The following is a 22182-nucleotide window of genomic DNA, read 5'->3' on the forward strand; positions in this document are numbered from 1 at the left end:
TTATCCGATAATGGGTGATCTGAAGTCAAAATATTAACTAAATGTTTTTAATTTTAACTTCTTGCATCCCTACAAAAATTTAGAGTATGCCCTCCCAAGTCGATGATGTCATCGCTACAGCGCAGCCATTTTGTTAGCTAGCTTGAGGTTAGAAAGGTTAGCCGTGTAATGCTGAAAATATTTACTGTGGTCTGACGATTTCGTACTTAGATTCACCGAGTAAGATAACTTGTTGATGTTTTTATTTACGTACAATATTCGGCCACACGCTCGTAGACAAAGGAGGACTCTTGTATTTGTTGACAGTAAGCACAGCGAGAAACTGGATGGTCATTCATTTTTCAAGCTGCCTTGAGTTTACTAGCTTGTTAGCTAGCTGGCTAACTTGTTTACGCGTGCTGTCAGCGGACATACACGGAATTCATGGTCCTTGGCTAATAAATGTTAAGAGAGTTGTGGAGTGAGTGTTAGCGTTTCACACAGTTTTTCTGTCTGCGTTTGACTGCACTTGCATTTCAGTTGCGTCATCCAGTTAACAAGTAAACTTCAGCGAGGGTCGACACTACGAACTCGTGCGCATCATTCCGTTATTTAGTAGTAACTTGAGCTCCTTCAGCAGATTTCACTTGGACCCGCGCTCAGCCATTTAGAGATCATGTCAGAGTTGTACATTCGTGTGGCTGAGGATGAAAACGAAGAGCCCATGGAGATCCCCTCAGAGGACGATGGTACTATTTTGCTGTCATCGGTAGCAGCGCAGTTTCCAGGGGCGTGCGGGCTGCGGTACAGGAACCCAGAGTCCCAGTGCATGAGGGGAGTCCGGCTTGTGGAGGGTGTCCTGCATGCACCTGAGAACGACTGGGGAAACTTGGTCTATGTCGTCAATTACCCTAAAGGTGAGGCAGGTGTTGGTGTAGATGACTTAAGCTTTCCCCTTTTCGCTGTATATTATATGACCAAAAGTATGTGGTCAACCTTGTTCACACTCAGTTGCCAGTTTATTATGTACACATAGTTACAGCTAATATAGTCTTATACATCAGCCCTGCAATAAATCCTAACTATATGTAGGTTATGTTACGTTTTTGTAGAAACTGTTGTAAAGAGGTGCTGATTCAACTTGTCATTTTGCCATTATGTTTCTGATGAATTGCTTTGCCTAACACTGAGAAGTGTTTCTAATATTAAGTCTAACCTCATTGTTATAAATAGCGTGGTCAAAATATTGGGAACACCGCTCAATATAGTGCAATACAATGACCAACAAATGACCATGAAGTTGAATCAGCTAGATGTTAATGCTCCATCATGCAATTATTTTTTTTTGACAACAGCATTCTTCCATCTTTGTGGCAACAGGTAAGGCCCTTTCCTGTTTTGATATGACAATGCTCCTCTGCACAAAGCCAGATCCCTATAGACATTTTTTTTAGCTTGGTGTGGAAGATCTCAACTGGCCTGCACAAAGCCCTGACCTCAACCCCTCGAACACCTTTGGGATGAACTGGACTGATCAAGGCCCAACATCAGCACCTAACTTTACTAATGATCTTGTGTCTGAATGGGACCAAATCCCTGAATACAGGTTCCAAAATCTTGTGGAAAACCTTCACAGAAGAGTGGAGGCTGTTAAGCAGCATATTAATGTGCATGGGTTTGGAGTGAGATGTTAAACATCCAGATATAGATCTAATGTTGATGTGGCCACATACTTTTTGCCATGCCTTGGTCGCTGTGTTACTGTCACCACCAGACAATAAAGAGCTCAGAGGGTCAATGTTTGACCCTTCACCTCATTTCAAGATTTGTATTTGCAGCTCTTTTCTTGATGTAACCTGATATCAATTTATACTTCACAGATAACAAAAGGAAGATGGAGGAAATAGATGCTGCCTCAGCTGTGAAAGTAAAAAGGGGCTTTCAGAAGACATCAGATCTCATCGTCCTCGGGCTGCCGTGGAAAACAACAGAACAAGACCTGAAAGATTATTTCACTACCTTTGGGGAGGTCATCATGGTGCAGGTAGTGATGTCTTGTCTGGCTCTGAATGTTTTTGTCAACATTTCTTTGTTAGGCTTGGAGTGTAAAGATATCTTGTTATGTTTCTGGTTTAGTTAAAATTGGTAATAAAGCTTGCATTTTCTCTGTGTTCATTCCAGGTCAAGAGAGATGCAAAGACTGGCAACTCAAAAGGGTTTGGGTTTGTCCGGTTCACAGACTATGAGACACAAACCAAAGTGATTGCTCAGAGACACATGATTGATGGACGATGGTGTGACTGCAAACTTCCCAACTCAAAGGTACTTTAGGCACCTTTTTTTACAGAGTATAGTCAAGAACCTCATGATATAAATAAATTCAGATTGTCTTTGGGTCAAGGATTAGTTGATAAATGAATGGTGCTTATCTGGATTCTGTTAGATGTTTTTGTGCCTTACACATTAATGGAGTTAATTTTCTTGTTGACAAAGTCATAATCTTCATTTTTAAGGAGGGATGCAAAATACTTTTACGCAAATGTTTATTAAATGTTGGAAAACTAATTCTGAATTAGTCAGAAGCATTACTTAAAAACACAACATGTTGATTGCTTAATTTATTGCTGAGCCTCTTTGTCCTCTCAGGCGTGTCCTGATGAGCCCATGCGGAGCCGTAAAATCTTTGTTGGCCGCTGTACAGAGGACATGACAACTGATGAACTCAGGCAGTACTTCATGCAGTATGGCGAAGTCACTGATGTCTTCATCCCCAAACCTTTCCGGGCGTTTGCATTTGTCACATTTGCCGATGACCAGGTGAGATTCGCCATAAATGGCAGAGTTTGATTGTTAGTTGATAGCATAATAATGACTGTAGTGATAATCTTCTCCTCACTTCTTTCTTCAGGTCGCCCAAGCCCTGTGTGGAGAGGACTTGATCATCAAGGGCATCAGTGTGCACATCTCCAATGCTGAGCCCAAACACAATAATAGTAGGCAAATGATGGATCGAGGGCGGTTTGGGGCTGGTGGGTTCAGTCAGGGCTATGGCAGTAATCGCGGTGGGCTAGGCAGCAGTAGCGGTGGGGTTAACTTTGGGGCTCTCGGTCTTAACCCAGCAATGGTGGCAGCTGCCCAGGCAGCGCTGCAGAGCAGTTGGGGAATGATGGGCATGCTGGCTAACCAGCAGGGTCTGACCACAACGGCAGGCACAGCCACTACGACCCGAGACCTGACCTATAGCTCTGCCAGCACCAGTTACAGCAGCCCCAGCTCAGCTAGCCTCGGTTGGCCTGCAGGCACTAACACCGCCTCCAGCAGTGGCTTCAGCACTTCTGGCTTTGGCAACTCTATGGAGTCAAAGTCTTCTAGTTGGGGAATGTAGATAGCTTCGAGTTGACCTTTTCTGTTGCTATTAGGCTAATCTGGTAAGTATACATAATACAGCTGGGAACTGCTTATATCTTATGTTCCTATTATTTAAAAATACACTGCCTTTTATTATGTTAAAGAGAAGATGTATACTTGCGTGTGACTGATTATATAGTCATGCATTGAATGGGTGAAAAGTTGAGTTTGTTAGTGGAAACTGCCACACTTTTTTTGTTTTTAAGAAAATGTTACACAGAGATGATGCATGCAAGATAAGTATTTATAAACATGCACGAGTATCTCGAGAGCCCCCGCAGACCCTTGTAAAATGGGCTTGATATAATTATATATCTGTATGCAGTTGATTGCATCTTTTTGTTTGTTTTTGTTTGACGTCTTTTGGAAACGCCTTCATTAAAATCTCTTCTGCAGTTCACCAACTCTTTCCCAATTTCCCGGGAGGAAGCGCCTCATTGGCAGCAATGTTCGACAGATCTCAGTATCAATTCCCCTCTTCCCATGTGTAAATGCTTTGTCATCAAAGAACACAGCTTCACTCTGCATATACTGTGTTAGACGGTGGGTGTTGTTTTTTTCCTCTCCCCTTTTTATGGATATAGAAATCTTGTCTGCTGTTGTCGCTTTTCGAGATCAATGAGTGGGATTGGTGTTGGACCGAGTGCGAGTGAGCGAACGGAAGAGAAAAATGAAAGAAAGCAAGTGTGAGAAGGACTGCTTGTGCAAATTTTTTTTTTTAAAGAGACAAATGCCTGCGAGAGTTGAGAAGAACCTGTGGCTTTGTGCGAGTGTGAGAGGAAGAAGCAAGTACGAGTGTGTTCCTAATGGCCATCACAAGGACATTTATTGCGTCTCGAGATCCCTAGGGTCTCTGCTTTCTCTCATCGTTTTCTATCACCCTTAATTCTTTAAAAACACAGTGAAATGTCAAGTGCTATGAGTATTTGTATCCTTTCGTAGCTTTGTAGCTCTTGCTGTATGATTTGATGTGAATGCTCTGTCTGGTTGTGTGCTTTATTTTCTCCTTGTTACCACCCGCTCTGTGTGAAAATGTGACTTTGTGCTGGGTGCAGTCTGTGTGGGGGAAAAACACTGAAAGTGTGTTGAAGTTTGCAAGTGAGCTCAGAGGTTGATGTGGTGAATGTTTGTCAAGTTCCCATTGAAAGTTTGTGTTTGAAGTGGTTTCGAATGCATTTTCTATGTTTTGTGAATCAAAGGGAAGTCTGAAATAAAATTGAATTTGACTAGGTATGATACACTCTTGACAGTGACTTATTTTTGACTTTACATTAATTGAACTGCCAACACTTTAATTCACATGTATAGGGACCTCGGACATGGACAACCCAGGTTGGAGTCAGTTATGGAGAAGCTGAAGATATTGTTGGTTGGGCCGGCACAAACCAACAATGGAATTGCTGCAAGACTGCCTTAATCCTGAAAAGGATCTTCTTCACCTCACTAGCAAGAGACCTTGGACCATCCCATAATGAAATTTAGAGCGGACCATACTCAATTGGGCTGAGGTATTTGTTTATACCTACAAATGTCACAAATAGGACCAAAGTCACACCTGCAGTTTGGCAGTGATCATACTTATTCTTTTTCTAAACTTGTTAAACACAAAGCCTGCCTTAAACCTGAAACATGCATTTCTGTCCGTAAATGCTATATTCTTTGTCCTCATAACGGTCACTGATAACTTATAGAAGTATTAACGCGTAGGTTTCTTTTCAATGTGCTAAATAAGGCAGGATGTGTTCTTGTTATTTTGTTTACCTTGATTGTAAAGTGGTTGGATTGTATGAGCTGAGTGATTTTCAAAGGGACTTTAACAACTGATTGAACATGCCAGCAGGAATTCACACTTTCTGTATTGAAATATTTTAGTATTGCGGTGTAAAATAAAAGTTTCGAGTTTTTAATCACCTGTCGTCTCTCAATGTAGATCAAGTGTAGATTTATATAAGTATTTTTCTTAATGGGCTCCACCTCAAGCTCTTACTTTTACAGTTTTCCATGCCCTTTTCAGATTTTATTTGGAAGCTCAGATTTGGTCCTTGGTGTCAAATGTTTAAAAAAAAAAAAAAAGTGTCCTGCACATTGTAGTATTGCTGCTGGCTGGTTGGTAGGTGTAATTTTATTGTTCTGCCTGTTGATGGTGGTGATGTGCCATTTTGTTATAGCTTGTGGGACAAGACTCCCACGTCACCTTTTTAATTATTGAAATGTATTCCTAATAATTTTTTTGTGTGTGTGCTCATGGAGATTTGTTTACACTTAGTAGTCCCTGTAACCAATTTCAAGTTTTAAAAAAAGTCTTCCTGTAGAGATGCCCAGTCAAAGACTAGAAGGTAAACCTAAAATGCATTCTTGCTGGATGTCATCAACAGCAGATAGCAGAAAAACATGATAGTAATTTAGAAAATGGGTGCAAAATCACTTCCTTGACCTGCTAGTGGACAAGGTTTTTGGAAGAAGAAGGTTTTGTTTTTTGTTTTTTAATCTTAATAGAGTGTCAGTAATGGAAAATCCTGCTATTGGTATGAAATTATTTGAACTTTGAAAACAAGTTCAGATCATATAAGACTGTTGCATTATTTTCTGTTACACCAAATTAAATGCTTAACAGGCAGAATTTAAAAATCTGAAAAAAAAGCACAAAAAAAAACTTATAAAACCTACTTATAACCTGAATTTTAAATCTGAGCGGTGTAAGTCTTAATCAGTTTTACTAATTTGAAGATCAAAGAATAATGATGGTAACAGAAAAGATTGTACAGGTCTTATAATAATAATCAATCTCTGTAATGGTACTGAAATATCATTCAAGGATGGGAGGGTCATTAATTTCCTGCATCAAAGATAACAGTTTCCATACAGACAGTCATGGGCCACAAACATCCCTTGTATAACTAGTTTAATTGAAGCTCGGTGCTGTTAACATTGGAACACAGTGTGAATTGATGTGCTTTCTCCCACTGCTAGCAGGTTGAGAAGTTCTTCCAGAAGAAGTTCTTGCTGGGTGGTCTGTCCCGAGAGCCGATGTGGTTTCTGAGGGTCCTTTCTGCCAGCTTCTCACTGAGGTACTTCCCTGGATCCGCGAACCCAAACTGTAGCTCAATCATTTCTGAAAGCATCTGCTGCAACTTCCTCTGCTCCTCCTGGAGAAAAACAAACTCAGGTTCAACCTTTGTTTTAAATTTGCAAGTAAGGATGCAGTTGGTATGTACAGGCAGAGCAGAGGTGGAAAGAATACTAGAATATTTTAAAGGTCACTTCCCCTAAATGTGTGTGTGTTTGTGTGACATGCAAAGGCACAACATTTTAAGCAACTACATTAAAACTTTGCTTCTTGATATTCACTCCAGTCATTTGGTTGAATGATGATGTGCGTATCAGAAATCCAGGAGGTAGAGCACATTTGATCTTAATGAAATCCATTTGCATCTGTTGTCCAGTCTTCCTCCTCCTGCTTCATTATGCATCATCATACTGTCTGGTGTCGTCTTGCTGCCTGCTTAGTCTGCAGATGACTCAACGGCCTCTTCCTCCACCTGCGCTGCCTTCACCGAGCTCTAATAGCCTCTTGTGATCTAATGCAACCTCCGTTTGGCATGAGGCCTCATTAAGAATACAAGGCCTCTAATTGTAGAGAATTTTCTGTCCTTCGGATTAATTAAGCATTAGAGAAAGAGACAGGAACACAGATGTTTATTTTTCATTAACCAGTGGGATGAATCCAAATAACAGAGGAGCAATAATTTGGTAGAGGGCCACCCCGAGGGCCAGCAGGGTTGAGCCTCACTGATAATGGAGCGACCCGTTTATGGTATTTGTATGGTAAGTGTATGTAGTTAAGCATATGAATGACAGTGTTTATATTGTTTGTTCTGTTGTGTTCCCCTTCAGGATCAAAGCTCTAACATGAGTCAAACGCACAAGTCTTTGAAGGGTCCCAGGACGGTTGAATAGAAGATAGAAGCTTGACGTAAACGTCGACCTGGCAATCTCTAAAGCTATCACAGCACAGCTGCACTGAGGTGAGGCTTTGTTTACTGTAACAGCAGGTGTAATAGCAGCTGTGACACACTACTGTCAGATACAACATCCCTCACTGCTGTGGGGGTGGAAGCAGCGAGCGCTGTTAGCACGTTTATTTCAGTAGCTGACAGCACAGCTGAGAATCCCGACAAGGCTTTAGAGAGCACAACTGGGAACGTGATAAAAGGATTAGATGAAAGTTTTTATTCAATTTTTATTTTGTTTCTTAAAACAACCTATTCACAGACACTTATTTACCTTTTTTCCCCCAAAAGTATTAGTTTGTTTTGTCTTCTCTCAACATAGTTTGTGTTACATTTGTTTTGATCAGGCAGGCATAATCTAGACCACTTTTTTTGGCTGGTGACCCTTTAACATGAATTTGTATTTGTATTTTTTGGGCATATTATGGCTCTATTAGACAGCCAAGTGTAGAGAGATGACAGGAAATAAGGGGACAGAGAGATGTGGAATGGCACGCAACAAAGGTCCCCAGCCTTATGTGACCTGGGGACGTTGAGGTTCATGGTCAGCACCTTCACCTTTAGGCCACCAGGGCTTCCTAGCAGTATCTACGTATGGCCCCTCATTGCAGGTTGAATGTGTCAGTGAGTTGTTAGCATTTTAACCATACTAATTTTCTCCTATAAACCTCTGAGGTTGTAAATGGGGGGTTAATTATTCTAATTAAGATAACTAGACAAACACAGACTTGAAGAAAAGGAAAAGGGGTATGTCTATATGAGAAAATCTAAATTTGAGTAGCACAACAATAGTTTTCTTTTTTTCCTGTTCCATGAGTCATCTCGTGACCCTTTCAACCACTGATCTAGACTCCCTCAGTAATTGGGCGCTGTAAATAGCAAACAGTTCATTTAAACTATTTCCATTTACTGGAGCTGCTGTGTACTGTATATTGGGACAGGACTAGACTAGGATATAGAGAGAGGACAAAGCAACACCTGTACAGTTGAATCTTTAGTAACCTTTCTTTATTTATAATGTTCAGTTTTTGTTGAGGCTGTCAGTCAACTCTTCAACGCCTATGGTAATTTTGAGGCTGTAGTGCTTTTTTTTTATCTTACAATATCATGTAATCCTATACTACAGCCTCAAAACTTACTAAAGAGTTGAATCAGAATGTCTCTGGCAAATTCACAAATGCAGTATTACAATCAATTGTCTTGTCTCTGCATTAATGTATATGTATTCATGTTATTGTGTCCACCCTCTTTATCATTGTATTAACACTAGTTTTCAGTTTCATTCTAATGACTTACTGTCAATGTGTATAAACATGTGTCAGGGTCTTAGCGCCACCTGCTGGACAATACATGAAATGGTCCGGTATACATTTCACTGCAGGGCCCATTAATTGTAACCCATTACCACCAAGGTCATGTTTACAGTCCAGATATATCAAACCTGAATACAAATTTCAAGTATCCCATGATTGTCTGTCACCTATTTAATTTTGATGCACATATGGGTCTAGATACAGATTACAACATATGGAAATATTTTCAGTCACTGAAATAACCTAATTTATAGGATTGCACAGCCTTAGTGGAGTTGTGTACTTTCTAGCTTGTATAATGATATATTAATATTCACTGTATATATCCACTTCAGACATATTGATACACACTGAATAAGCCAGTGGCTCAAAGTGTCCATCTTCCACCAGACAGGCCTTTTTAAACTGAATATCCTGTTTACATATCAGGCAACGTATGTCACTTGTTACCTAATTTAGTGCTACACACAAAACACATCTCAATCCTGTTTACAGCACCAAGAGAGTAAGGACCACACAAGCTAATTATAAAGGGATTGAAATCTTTATTTAGCCTAATGCAGTACAGTGCAACGGTTCACCTTAATCCAGTGTTAACACCGTGAACGCTGGACCCAACATGACTGGTGAACATTAGCCTGATAGCCAGCATAATAACAGCATCCAGATGGAGTCAACACTTGTTGCTCCCCCTCTTGTGACTGTGATAAAAGTCGCTACACCAAAACACAGAAAGTGTAGAGTTTAGAACACATAATCTATGATTCAACTTCTTGATAAATAAAACTACAACAAGTCTTTGAGAGAAGTAAAAAGTTGGATTAAGGTGATTGTTGAGGTGGGTGGCTCGTAAATTTTCAGGCATGGTTATAAGGTTGTAATGTGTAACATGTCTTCCTCTCTCACTTCTCTCTCTTGTTTTTGAGTGATGTGAAGATGGTCCTTAAGCATTGTAGGATGAAGAGGAAACATTTCCACCGTGGCCCGTCCAGTTGGTGTGGATGAAATGACCGGGGTTTGACAGCAGTTCATATGTATGGGCTCCAAAGTAGTCCCTCTGGGCCTAAAACACAAAACACAACATAAACAACCTCTGACACCCGCACACTCAGATTTCACTTCCAAATAGGAATGCAACTAATGATTAATTTAACTACTGTTAAGTCAGCAAATCCTCACATTTAAAATTGGTAGTGACATTTTTGTGTGATAAATTATTAAAATTGGCAAATTGTTTCAGCTCTATATTTATATGCTGATCAAGTTTCAAAAGATTCAAAAACAGAGTCCAAAGACAGATGAGTAAAGTAGTTATAAACACACCGTATACAATCGGGATCTTAAATCCTGGATCCCAACACAAACACACAACAGCTACACGTGATCTTTTTAATCTGATGTGCTTCCACACTTGGCCATATGCACAGTGGGCTCTGCTCTGTAGCATCAACTGTTGTCTTACCTGGAGGAGGTTGGCTGGCAGCTTTTCATGTCTGTAACCATCATAGAAAGACAGAGCTGTGGTGAAACAGGGCATAGGGATGCCATGCTGGACTCCAACGCTGACTGTTCTGCGCCATGACTCCTAAACAAAGAGATTATACAGGTTAACAAATATTTTTGTTCATAGAGCTGATGTAATTTGGTGTTAATATGGGTGTGTTCATGTTAAGCCAAGAACAAGAGGACTTCACGAGGCCACTCAGTCCCTGGTAACCAAGACCCGATTTGAGCCGGCTCCAAATTATATTCAGTCCAATCAGGTCAATGACAAACTCTTGAACAGTCTCAGAAGAGAGTTTGGACAATGTATAAACAATGAATAAATCCACTGTGTCTTTAACAATACAATGTACAAAGAAATCACCAAACTTCAGTTTGAAAACTGACAAAAACAGCATCTCGTGTAACTGACGATTAAGTCAACAAGTGGTACTGTTCACGCCTTTCTTTGTAAAAGAGGAAAAAAAACTTGTTTTGTGTGTCTTTGTCAATGTGGGTATTGCAGATTGGTCTTTGGACACTTCCTCATACCTGACAGTCCTGCACAGCATTAGTGAAGAAAGTGTCCAGCAGCAAGTTCTGCAGCTCGGCATCCCTGTCAAACGCCTCTTTGATTTTACCTAGGAAGACACTGGTGGGGAGAGGAAAGGGTAGTGTTAGCCAACACTGGTAACAAAGAACAGGAAAGATTCTTCTCATATTGAAGGGACATTTCATTAGATAACTGTAAAATTCATTAAAAAAAAAAGAAAAAAAAACATAACCAAGTTTCAATTCAAACAAGCACGGCTTTCCCACAATTCACTGGTTGAATGGTGGCTACACACTGCAAGTCATACTGAGTGTTATATTTGATTTAGGTTTATGCAATGTCTTGCCAGATTACACAAAGCAAGCCAGTGTCACAACCATAGTTTCCTCATTTTTCTTTCTGTCTGAATTTACTGGAAGGGTCATATTTTCTTTCATCTAGATTTCTCCCTCCAGCATTACACATAGGGCAGTGACAAAACAGAGTTAATAACTTCCTTTATGGCACTACATTAAGACTTACGGAAGACTTATCCCTCTAGAACTGTCCTACAATTAAAAATCCTAAAAACTCTAAAATTTTACAAAGTGAAATACAAAATCACTTCTCCATTTTATTCTTCTTGCTAAGAAGTTGTCTCTTACACTGCCTAACCACAGTTTTCACCATCAGTGTGAAAGATGCCTGTTGACATAAGGTTGCACAAGGTGGCAGTGAGGCAAACTTGTGATATGAGGACACTTGAGGTTAAATGTACCTTCGAATGATGCAGCCTCCTCTCCACATCAGTGCGATCCCGCCATAGTTCAGGGACCAGTCGAACTCTTTGGCTGCCTGCCGCAGCAGCATGAAGCCCTGCGCATAGGAAATGATCTTGGAGGCATAGAGGGCCTGGAGAGAGAAAAATGAATCAATTTATTCTGATATAGTAACATAATTTGAAATGAATATTAGTAATTCCTAAATGATTAGAAGCAGCAAAACTTGTTGGTTGGCAGCGTGCTTGAAAATGTTACTGTAAACTGGGAGCATCAATTTCAACAAAAACTGAACATTATAACCTTTATGAGGGTAGGATTTATTGCAAGACTGATTGTATTAGACTGCATTCGTTTTAGCTAGGTGTATGAGTAAACTGGCAACTGAGTGTGTACTATACTGGGTTGTACCTTTCTGATGTCCTCCAGGAAGGCAGCCTTGTCACCGCTGAATTTGACCCCCTGTGGCCCTGAAAGGCTGCGGCTGGCCTCCACTCTCTCATCCTTTAGAGAGGACAGGCATCTGGCAAAGACAGCCTCCCCTGAAACACAGAGGGAGGGAGAGGGAAGGAGACAAAAGAGGAATAGAGAGGGACAACTAGGTTAGCTGTCTGCACACGTCACATTATTGGAGCGTCACACAAAAACAGAGAGCTCTGTTCTCTCAAACGCAAAAAGGGAAGTCTGTAAACAGCCATTTAGATTTCATGAAACCTCTCATACTGAATGATTACACAGGTTATGCAAGCCAATGCTATGCCACAGAAACACCATGCTAACATAAAAGACAATGACCAAGGATCTGCATGACTCAGCCGTAGCGACAAGAGTGTTGTAAAAGCAGGGCTTGCCTCTACTACATGAGAAAAAAAAAAAAAATCAGGGATTGCCAGTTGGCAAATTAAAAATGATTTGCCACTGTATCAAGATAAGTAAAAACTGTTGAGTAAGCATGACTTGCTAAAAGCTGCACAGCTAGGTGGTGCAACCCACAGGCAGAGAGACAGGCAGACAGGGTTTGAGAGAAAATGTGTTCAGTGAGTGAACTATCCTGGTGAGGAATGTTATCCCTAATGGGGGCAGAACTCCACCCATGCAAATGTACCGGCCTGTCAGCCTGCTCCACACACACTGGCTCAGCTCTGACACAATGAAGCCTTTTGTACTGCCTCTGTCACTCTATCACAAGAGGATCTACACCACTGACAGGGATTCAGCAAACACATAATTTTTAAAAACTCTAATCTGAACAATGGAAGCAGGGATTTGGTGATTTGGAGTTTCTGCTACAAAATATCAACATGATTGAACATGTACTGAAAGTTTATCATGTGTGTCCCTTTAACTTAAACTATGCGCTCTAAGAAGGCGCATATCACAAATCCCCCTTATGTCACTTGAGATGAGCGGGCCATTAGAAAAGCCTTCAATCTTCTTAGTGACGGCCACATATTGATCACGTTCCCTAGAAGAAGCTCACTGGCCATGCTGTGTGTCAGCTAACTGGCAAAGCTAAACATTAGCCCAACAACTCTGATCATTAGGCCTGCTGCCCTTTAATTTGTTTAAGCCATGCTGAAATCTTAACAGGTGTGATGTAATGCCTCTTGCCATGTCATCATGACAAACAGCTTTTCTTGAAAGCAGCCAGCATTGGAAGAGGAGAGAAGGAAACCAGATACTTCCTTGTCTACAACCACTTTTCTTTCTCTTACCGATCAAAGTGACAGGTGTGCCGTACTCCAGAGCTGAAATGGCTGTCCACTTCCCTGTGCCTTTCTGTCCAGCGCTGTCGCGGATCTTGGGCAGCAGATGTGTACCGTCAGAGTCCCTGAATTTAAAGATGTTAGCCGTGATCTCAATCAGGAAGGAGTCCAACTCTGTCTTGTTCCAGTTGTCGAAAGCCTGAGTGTTTCAATCATAGTGTGATGAAACACAGTCAGCCACATTGTTTTTTCCATTTTATTATACAGAACTGGCATGACACCAAAAATTACTAATGAACATTACATCATACAGCTCACCTGTGCCATCTCATCGTGGTCCATACCCAGAATATCCTTCATCAGGTGATAGGCCTCACAAATCAGCTGCATGTCGCCATACTCAATGCCATTATGGACCATTTTCACAAAATGACCTGCACCCTCATCTCCAACCTGCAGAAGCAAGCCAATCAGATTATTGCGAGATGACTTGACATGATAACATCTGCAACAACCAATCCCTGTAGTAAACATTATGTACACAACACAAATTAAATATCACTCACCCAGTCACAACAAGGTTCTCCTGTTCCAACCTTGGCAGCGATGCTCTGGAAGATGTCTTTTATGTGTGGCCTTAATAATAAAGCAACAATTGATTAATTTATGCACTGAAATGGATGATTGAATCTTCAGAAAACAGAGATATTCACTGTTTTAACATGTCCAAAGTGCCACATATGTCTTTGTTGGTAGTAACTATTTGTTTTAGCATGTCTGTGCCCCACATCCAACATCGAGCATGCAGCTAAAAGAGTGAGGAGTTATGAAGTTCAACACAGAGTTTGTGATGGATCACCAGGCCTCTTTATGTCCTCCCGGCATGAGAGAGGGTCCATAACGTGCCCCTTCCTCTCCACCACTGACTCCACTGCCGACAAACAGCAAGCCCTTCTCTTTCAGACTCTTGCACCGCCGCTGTACGACAGAAACGCATAAGTACTATGAGAATATCCTCAATCAGAAATAAAGATTTACTGCTAAACAGTGATTCTCTACGACTTACTGTTGTGTCTCTGTATTCAGAGTTGCCACCGTCAATGATGATATCCCCGGCCTCAAGAAGAGGAACCTGAATAAGAACAAATGCAGCACAAAGCCACTTGATTTAACTAGGTAGGACTCCATTTTCCACAACTGATTTTAACACCATTCAGCACAAACTACCAACCAGTTTGTCAATGAAGTCATCCACAGCCTGTCCAGCCTTGACCAGCAGGATGATCCTCCTGGGCTTCTTCAGTTTGGACACCATGTCCTCCAGAGTCTCTGCTCCAATCACCTTGGAGCCCTTGGCCTCATTCTGCAGGAAGTCATGCACCTTGGACACGGTTCGGTTGTAAGCACAGACCTGTCGGAGATGTTTGGTGATTACTGAGTGAAATAAAAGGGGGACAGTGCAACAATTTTTACTGCCAGGAGTTGTGGAAATAAACACAAAAGTCTTCATCTTACCACGAAGCCATGGTCATTCATGTTCATGATGAGGTTTTGGCCCATGACAGCCAAACCAATCAGTGCAATGTCTGCTCTGTGAGGAGAAGAGTAATAATCGCATTTACTGAAAGGCTATGATGGGCATCTGGTCACAGGCTGTACAGCAATAACAAGAACTAACGGTGGCAAAAAAACTGTCCATCATCATAATGTCATAAAGTCACACAGACATGACACAACTTGTGATTTCAAAGCTACCATTCATTTCCCAGGGTCCACAGCAACCACGATGGCGGTTATGCCATTTCCACGCTAAATGTTACATATATTTCTACTAAACATTAAAGCGGGTTAGCTAATATGCTAACAGCTACATTTACTAACCTAACTATTACTCTCAACAAATTAGAAAAAATCAATACAAAGTCTACGATGATGTAACCACACGTATCAGCCGCAACCTTTCAACTCTACCGAGTCTAAATATGCATTTGGGAACTTACTTAGCCATGGTGCTCAGTGGATAAAGTATCCGTGAAGTAACAGAGTCCAAATGACAATCGGGCTCACACACCACTCGACTTCACTTCAGATTTCCTCGCTCGTTTTTCACTTCCTTGTTCCCCTTCTCAACGTGACGAAGGCGAGGAGAAACCTACGTACGCTCAAGTAGAGTATCAGCCAATCAGATTACGTCCAGCAAGCTAAAACGATGGTGTTTCCGAATTCTCATTGGTCCAGTATCGTGAGCAGAGGTATCCGTTTTCCTATTGGCCGGCCGTCAGTCATTATATTTTTACATTAAAAACATATGGTAAGATAAAAAAATACAATGCATAGCTAAAGATAAAAACATTTGTGCAGCACAACTCTGTTTTTACTTCTTTCCTCTCCCATTAATAATTTCACAACCTCCCTCCGTAAAATGCTACTTACACAGTGAGACATCATTATTAATCTAATAATGTCATATATAAAGATATATCAGTCACAAGAGCCTTGTGACTGATATAATGAATGAATGGCCTTTACTTGTTACAGTGTTGTATTGGTACTTTCAGTTAAATTAAGGATCTGAACACTGAAGACTTTAATTTAATATTTAAATTAGTTTGATGATCTGAAACATTAAGTGTGACAAACATGCAAAAAAGGGAAGGGGGAAAACACTTTTGCACATCACTATGTGTGTGTGTGTGTATAAAAACTTCGTCCTTCACCCTCCGCGGGTGGTCTCATCCTTCGAGCTCGGGTCCTCTACTAGAGGCCTGGGAGCTTGAGGGTTCTGCGCAGTATCTTTGCTGTTCATAGTACTGCACTCTTCTGGACCGAGATGTCTGGTGTTCTTCCAGGGATCTGCTGTAGCCACTCCTCCAGTTTGGCGGTCACTGCCCCGAGTGCTCCGATGACCACGGGCACCACTGTTGCCTTCACCTTCTAGGCCTTCTCCAGCTCTTCTCTTAGCCCTTGGTATTTCTCTAGTTTCTCATGTTCCTTTTTCCTGATGTTGCCATCACTTGGTATTGCCACGTCAACCACAACGGCTTTCCTCTGCTGTTTGTCCACCACCACGATGTCTTGTTGGTTTGCCATTGTCAGTCTGAATCTGGAAGTCCCACAGGATCTTGGCTCGGTCATTCTCTACCACCTTTGGAGGTGTTTCCCACTTTGACCTCGGGGTTTCTAGTCCATACTCAGTGCAGATGTTCCTGTACACTATGCCAGCTACTTGGTTATGGCGCTCCATGTATGCTTTTCCTGCCAGCATCTTACACCCTGCAGTTATGTGCTGGATTGTCTCAGGGGCCTCTTTGCACAGCCTACACCTTGGGTCTTGTCTGGTGTGGTAGATCTGGGCCTCTATTGCTCTGGTGCTCAGGGCCTGCTCCTGTGCAGCCATGATGAGAGCCTCTGTGCTGTCCTTCAGTCCGACCCGCTCTAGCCATTGTTAGGATTTCTTGATATCAGCCACTTCAGTTATGTTCCGGTGGTACATCCCATGTAGGGGTTTGTTCTCCCATGATGGTCCCTCCTCCAGCACCTCTTCCTCTGTTCCTCATTGCCTGAGACATTCACTGAACACGTCATCTGTTGGGGCCTTATCTTTGCTGTACTTGTGGATAGTGGCTCTCACACTCACTAGTCCACGGCAGCCTTCCTTACGGCTAGCGTACAGTCTCAGGGTGCTGGATTTGCGATGGAACCCTCCAGGCATGGTGAGGATCTATCTATCTATCTATCTATCTATCTATCTATCTATCTATCTATCTATATCTCAACAGGTCATTTTAACAGGTCAGAAAATAAGTCAAAATTATGACTTACCAACTCATAATATTTACTTACTAATTAAGTTAAGACTTACCAGTATTTTTATTTTTCTCATTCCTAAAATCTAAGCTATTTTTTCTTTTCCTAGCAGAGATGTGCTTCTGTAACACACAAATATCAGGGAGTTGTAACATGTAAAAACATGTGAAGATGGCAGTCAAACTGTGCACAAAGGAGAAGACAAACAGGCAGCACTTGTTTTGCTAATGCACAGTTTGCACTTTTATTGTTGCCTCATTCACTAAACAGTTCAATAGTGCAAGATTACCATACACAGAATTAGGATATCTGCATGACACATCTATGCTATACAGCGAATGGATTATAATTATTACAAATACAGTAAACATATTTACATTTTAATTCAAGCTCCATACAACACAGATATTTACAAAATAAGTATGAAAATGAAACCAGTCTGACAAATAATGTACAGTGTTAATGTCATGGTTTGTCTTTTTCTGTTGGTGAGCAAATCTAAAGGGAACGCAGTTAACTGATATTAATTGTCAGAGGGGAAGATGGAAAATATCATGGCTAGTTCTGTTTGAAAGGCATCAACGGAAAAAAAAGTGTTGAGGTGAAGAAAGACACCAGCACAACAACAGTATACTGTCATTTTTGATGACACTAGCTACTTTGTATTATATTCCCTGATATTAGAAAAAATAAAATTAGTTCAAAACCACCCTTGTTTTGTCAGAATTCAAGTGGCTGGCAAGCATGAGTAGTGAGTAAATATTCTTCAAATCAAAAGCAGACTTCCACTCTAACTACTTTCTCATAAAGAGAAAACACTAATGTAACTCACCTCCCCTGAAAAGATGCAGTGGGTTACATTTTAGTTCTCTTTTTGGCCTTTTTTTTTAAATGATGGAAAAACACACATCTTCATAGTACATTCAACACTCTCCCAGTTCAGACTGAAAGAGGCTGCCACACCATCATTTGGTTCATTCTGAGTAGAACAACTAAACCGCACAGACTTTATTTGATCAGTTAGTTGAACCATTTATTGATATGTGCAAAGAGCTGCAAACTAATATATACATTGCAAACAATAAATACACAATCCAAAATAATATACCTCTGCAAATTAGTCACTGAATTGAAAATGTTTGCTCGGACAGGTATTCGTATCGATATGTACCTCGCACGCGTTGAGTACGCTGAGGTTAATGTGAGGTACATTGCACTTTGAACCTTGATCAGTGCATAGATGGTTTTTCATTATAATTTTTAACATGTCTGGGTTCCTCGACAGACAAAACATTCTCTCAGAAACAATTCAACAGGTTTTCGTTTTTCTGACCAGCAGGTTGGCTGACCTGAGGGCAGAGACACTCTGCAATTTTCATTCATTCAGACTTCTGAGGCAAATGTTTTCTGTCTTTACATCAGCAAACAATGAAGAAATATCACCAATAATTCCACTTGTAACAGGCGATGGCGACCTCTGTTTCAACACATTTAACCCTAATGTCCCTTTCATATGATACAGTAGGCATACTACTGGTTGGTTGGCCAGAGTTTTTAATGCCCATCTGTATTTATCATAGGTGTAACATATGTAGACAGAGGCACCAAAAATGTCATAATTTACCAGGAGCCAAATGTAGCAGCTGTGGTATGATGTACAGAGCAAATATTTTCATAAACAATATCAGAAATCAAACCTTTGAGTATATGTCGTCCCTTTAATATCACTTCTTTCTTTCTAGTAAACCTTTCGAGAAACAGCTATCCAGTGTAGCCTTGATATGTGCTCTTATCAGTGTTCCTGATACTCAGAAATAATCTTGCTCTCAACATGTGTAATCTGCCCTCGTCTTGCTATAGATATGTGTTCATGTGCAAAATAAGGTTAAACACCAATATAGTTGGTTAGAAATTAAGAAATAAATGCCCCCTGTTACATTTCATATAAAACTTCCCTATGGAATGATTAAAAGCATGATAGAAAAAACAAAACAAAAACAATGTTAATGATTTTAAAAAATAAACAATGTCAACTCAGTGAGAGTTAGATGAGTTAAGAGGTTTCGATTCAAAAACACAAACAGAAAATGAACACATGGTAACCTGTGGTGCTGCTGAACAGGAAGTACTTCACAGAGATTTTACCCGACACTGTCATGACAGCGAGGGGAGTCATGGGGTAGACATCATCTGTCCTGCAGGCTATGTGCTAGCAGCTTCATCAATTTACTACTGGCGCCAAGGCTAGAGCATTGCAACTTCATTCTCTTTCTCCATTTCACCATGTTTTGTTTTGTCTTCAGTATCACACGTGATGGGTTAAACAAAATATTTGCAAATGTTGAGACTCTCTTGAGGTCTGAGGCTCAACATGTTAGTGTAAGAAAAAACTGCTAAGAGCTAGAGGAGCTGAGAGGAATGTTTGAAATGAAAGTTAACTACCAGACTGATCCCAGAACAGACTGTATGTACAAATCATACTGTCCATCTTCCTCCTCCTCCTCTCCCTGAAATCCTGTTTTTTTTTCTTGAGATGAAATAGCAAAAGGACAGGGACAAATATCTACTTCTGCAGGAACAATCCATTGTCATGTTTTCATTGCTGAAATCTTCATATATTTTTGCATGTTTCTTCAGTTAGCGTGTATTTTTGATGTTGACACAAATGCATGATCGTAAGTAATCACTGACTGACTGACTGACTGACGGCACTATCGGGCTGGGAGTTGGTGTATGTACACGGACTGAGGAGTGGGATCTAAATATCACATGGATGACAGTGGAAATCCAGTGCTGCCTTCGCGTCTCGCTGAGTTGGGACAAACTTTGTTTCTAAAGGCCATTTAGGAGACGGTAGAGGGGAGCTAGAGGCAGCGGCCTGATGCAAATCTCACGATGAGAAGATAAACCTATGAATTCATTAGCAGCAACAGATCTTGAAGTAGCCTTGCTTTCTGTAGCAGAATGTAAACGGATACGTCACTTGGAGATATTTGTATATTTTCCCTTCATGGTTTCAAGGTTATCTTTTTTGAGTAAGCAAACCTGTTCTTCCCTTGAGGGCTGCTGCAGTCATCATGCGGGCATATTAAGTAAAAAAAAGGAAAAAAAGAAGAAACAACCAAAAAATAAAATAAAACTATTCTCGGGAGACAAATAACACTGATAGACAATATTTTACAGATGATTGGCAAACTGAAAATTGGTGGCCAGAAAGAACAGTTTCTGAAGAATCGTGCACACACAAGTAGACTATTACAACATGCTACTAGTTAGGAAGTTAGGGAATGACAACAAAGCGGAACAAAATTAGACCCAAACATTGTCATAAAAACAAAAACACAAAAAGCTGAGGAGGAGGAGGAGGAGGAGGAGGAGGGGAAGAGAAATAGAGAGGAGGACAACTAAGTTGGCAGAGGGTTGTTGGAGGGAGAGGGGGAGGCAAATTTCTCTGGAACTGAAACTTTTAGTCGCATGAAAGGAGACTTAAGCCACAAGTCTACTTACAAGAGAAAACTGTCAAGAATCACAATGATTAATAAGTGTTAACACTTGGTATGTTCAAAGGCTTCCCAGAAAGAATGGAAGCCATGGTTTCCTGTGTGCCGGTCGACTCACTCAGTTCTTCATTAGGCCACTGCGCCTCCTCGCCAGCTTAGATCTGTGGGAACAGGATTTCAAGTTGTGATGAGACGAGAATGTAGTTTCTGAAGACTGTGGAGTTGCTTTGTGGTAAGTGTAGTGCAAGAGAAGTGTGTGTGTACCTTATCGTCCCTGCTAGCAGAGGGTTAAAAGCGTACAGCCAGTCGTTCATGTCTTTCTCGTTGTTGGCCTGCAGGAGGATTCCTCGATGTTTTGTGCACACAGCAAACGTGTTGGGAGTCTGAAAGGAAAACATCAAATATTTGTCAACTGCTAAAGGAGAATAGCCAGTTTTTGAAAGTCACTGACATTATTTAAACCTGATGCAGGATTAACTCTTACCTTAAGCATGGCCTGCTGGTCTTCACTGTATTCCACCTGTGCCGTCGAGAGGTTGAGGACACCCCGCTCCACCGGGTCCTTGTCGCTGCTGTAGATGAAGACGTAGGGCCGGCGCACAACCACAAAGTGCTTCACCCACGAGTTGGAGCGTGGCTCCATGAAGCTTAGGAAACCTTTCTTGGACACTACGGATCTGAAAAGGACACAAAAAAAGAGATCAGTTAAAAATAGCTTTTTTTTTGGAGGAGGAAGTGCTCATTTTTCTGCAGAAGAAAATTAGGTTCGCTTCCAGTTAAATGCACCCAGGTCCGGCAGTTCAAATCAATTCACATAATTTCTGCTTGGATTAGAAAACAGGATTATCTATTTTTGTTTGGGCTGTGAGATGCATCTCATATTGACTTTTATATATTACATTGCTGCGCATGAAAGTGAAAAGAGAAAAGCCTTAAGACTAAAATAATAGCAAAAGCGAACATGTCAGCACTCACCCTGGCCTCATTTCTTCAATATCAGGGACCAAGTTGAGGAACTCGTTCTTTCCAGCCCGTGCTAGGTAGGAGGTCTCCAGAGTGGGAACCATCGGGAAGTTTTCATAGTCTGAGCAGGAGGGACTGGAGGCACGGGAGCTGTTCTCTGGGGTCCTTAGGAACAAAGTACACCAAGTTAGCATCATGGTGATACCCTGCCAATAAATTAAATCTACAAAAATGAATTACATTTCAAGTATGAAAGTAAGCTTGGCCCCGCTTGCAATATTTTAAACAGACACTGATAGATATTTAGACAAAATATATGAATTAGAGAGGAGTTTTACTTCTGGTCCATGGAACTACAGCGGGAGTCTGACAGAGAAGGGCAGGTGGAGGAGGGTGTGAGGGTGGCGCTGCTGAAGCTGGTCACTGATGGGTCACGTCCGATTGGTGAAATGTCAGACAGCTGAAGAAAAAAAGAGCAAGAAATATTTGTTAAACACGCGGTTTTATGTTTCCAAGGCAAATACTGCAAGAGGGAAAATACAGATTATTATTTGGAGAGTGCACTGCTGATACTAAAGTAACTATTAGGTGACTAAAAGTAGATGTTAATTTAAGGGTAACTTGTCTATTTGCTACATCTCTACAGACAAAGAGCACTAAATCTAAACCAGACACTGTACAGGTATAAACCACTTATACTATT

At 41.0% G+C, this 22182-nt stretch overlaps 3 protein-coding genes across 24 annotated transcripts in view; 1 reads left to right on the plus strand and 2 right to left on the minus strand.

Moving 5' to 3' along the window:
- Positions 1–133: 133 nt before the first annotated feature.
- tardbpa (TAR DNA binding protein a) lies at positions 134–5297 on the plus strand. Of its 6 annotated transcripts, none has more exons than XR_006379625.1 (7): positions 134–896; positions 1860–2023; positions 2161–2301; positions 2626–2796; positions 2888–3008; positions 3784–3930; positions 4696–5297. XR_006379625.1 is itself a non-coding variant. In XM_044212124.1 (6 exons), the coding sequence occupies exons 1-5, from the start codon at positions 656–658 to the stop codon at positions 3362–3364; spliced, it is 1194 nt and encodes a 397-aa protein (XP_044068059.1). In that variant the 5' UTR covers positions 134–655; the 3' UTR covers positions 3365–3407; positions 3784–4618. The 6 variants fall into 6 exon arrangements, 3 of the variants coding, with proteins under 3 accessions (XP_044068059.1, XP_044068061.1, XP_044068058.1); XR_006379626.1 differs by having other exon boundaries at positions 2888–2972; XR_006379624.1 differs by having other exon boundaries at positions 2888–3930.
- Positions 5298–6274: 977 nt separating this feature from the next.
- pgd (phosphogluconate dehydrogenase) lies at positions 6275–15362 on the minus strand. Of its 3 annotated transcripts, none has more exons than XM_044212122.1 (14): positions 15210–15362; positions 14725–14800; positions 14441–14620; positions 14276–14341; positions 14069–14187; positions 13776–13845; positions 13528–13662; positions 13219–13408; positions 11915–12045; positions 11503–11636; positions 10745–10844; positions 10173–10295; positions 9617–9773; positions 6275–6533 (listed from the first exon to the last, which is right to left on the minus strand). In XM_044212122.1, the coding sequence occupies exons 1-13, from the start codon at positions 15215–15217 to the stop codon at positions 9654–9656; spliced, it is 1452 nt and encodes a 483-aa protein (XP_044068057.1). In that variant the 5' UTR covers positions 15218–15362; the 3' UTR covers positions 6275–6533; positions 9617–9653. The 3 variants fall into 3 exon arrangements, with proteins under 3 accessions (XP_044068057.1, XP_044068056.1, XP_044068055.1); XM_044212121.1 differs by lacking the exon at positions 6275–6533 and adding an exon at positions 9236–9426; XM_044212120.1 differs by lacking the exon at positions 6275–6533 and having other exon boundaries at positions 9236–9773.
- Positions 15363–17232: 1870 nt separating this feature from the next.
- kif1b (kinesin family member 1B) overlaps positions 17233–22182 on the minus strand; it is a 60597-nt gene continuing 55647 nt past the window's right edge. For all 15 annotated transcript variants that reach the window (XM_044212099.1, XM_044212101.1, XM_044212103.1 and 12 more), the window contains 5 exons: positions 21818–21939; positions 21492–21644; positions 21001–21193; positions 20781–20899; positions 17233–20677 (listed from right to left, as the gene is read on the minus strand). In XM_044212099.1, the coding sequence (XP_044068034.1) occupies positions 20635–20677; positions 20781–20899; positions 21001–21193; positions 21492–21644; positions 21818–21939 (630 nt within the window). In that variant the 3' untranslated portion in view covers positions 17233–20634. The remainder of the gene's footprint in view (positions 20678–20780; positions 20900–21000; positions 21194–21491; positions 21645–21817; positions 21940–22182) is intronic.

This window comes from Siniperca chuatsi, linkage group LG10 (genome assembly GCF_020085105.1).
Source record: "Siniperca chuatsi isolate FFG_IHB_CAS linkage group LG10, ASM2008510v1, whole genome shotgun sequence".
NCBI lineage: Eukaryota > Metazoa > Chordata > Actinopteri > Centrarchiformes > Sinipercidae > Siniperca > Siniperca chuatsi.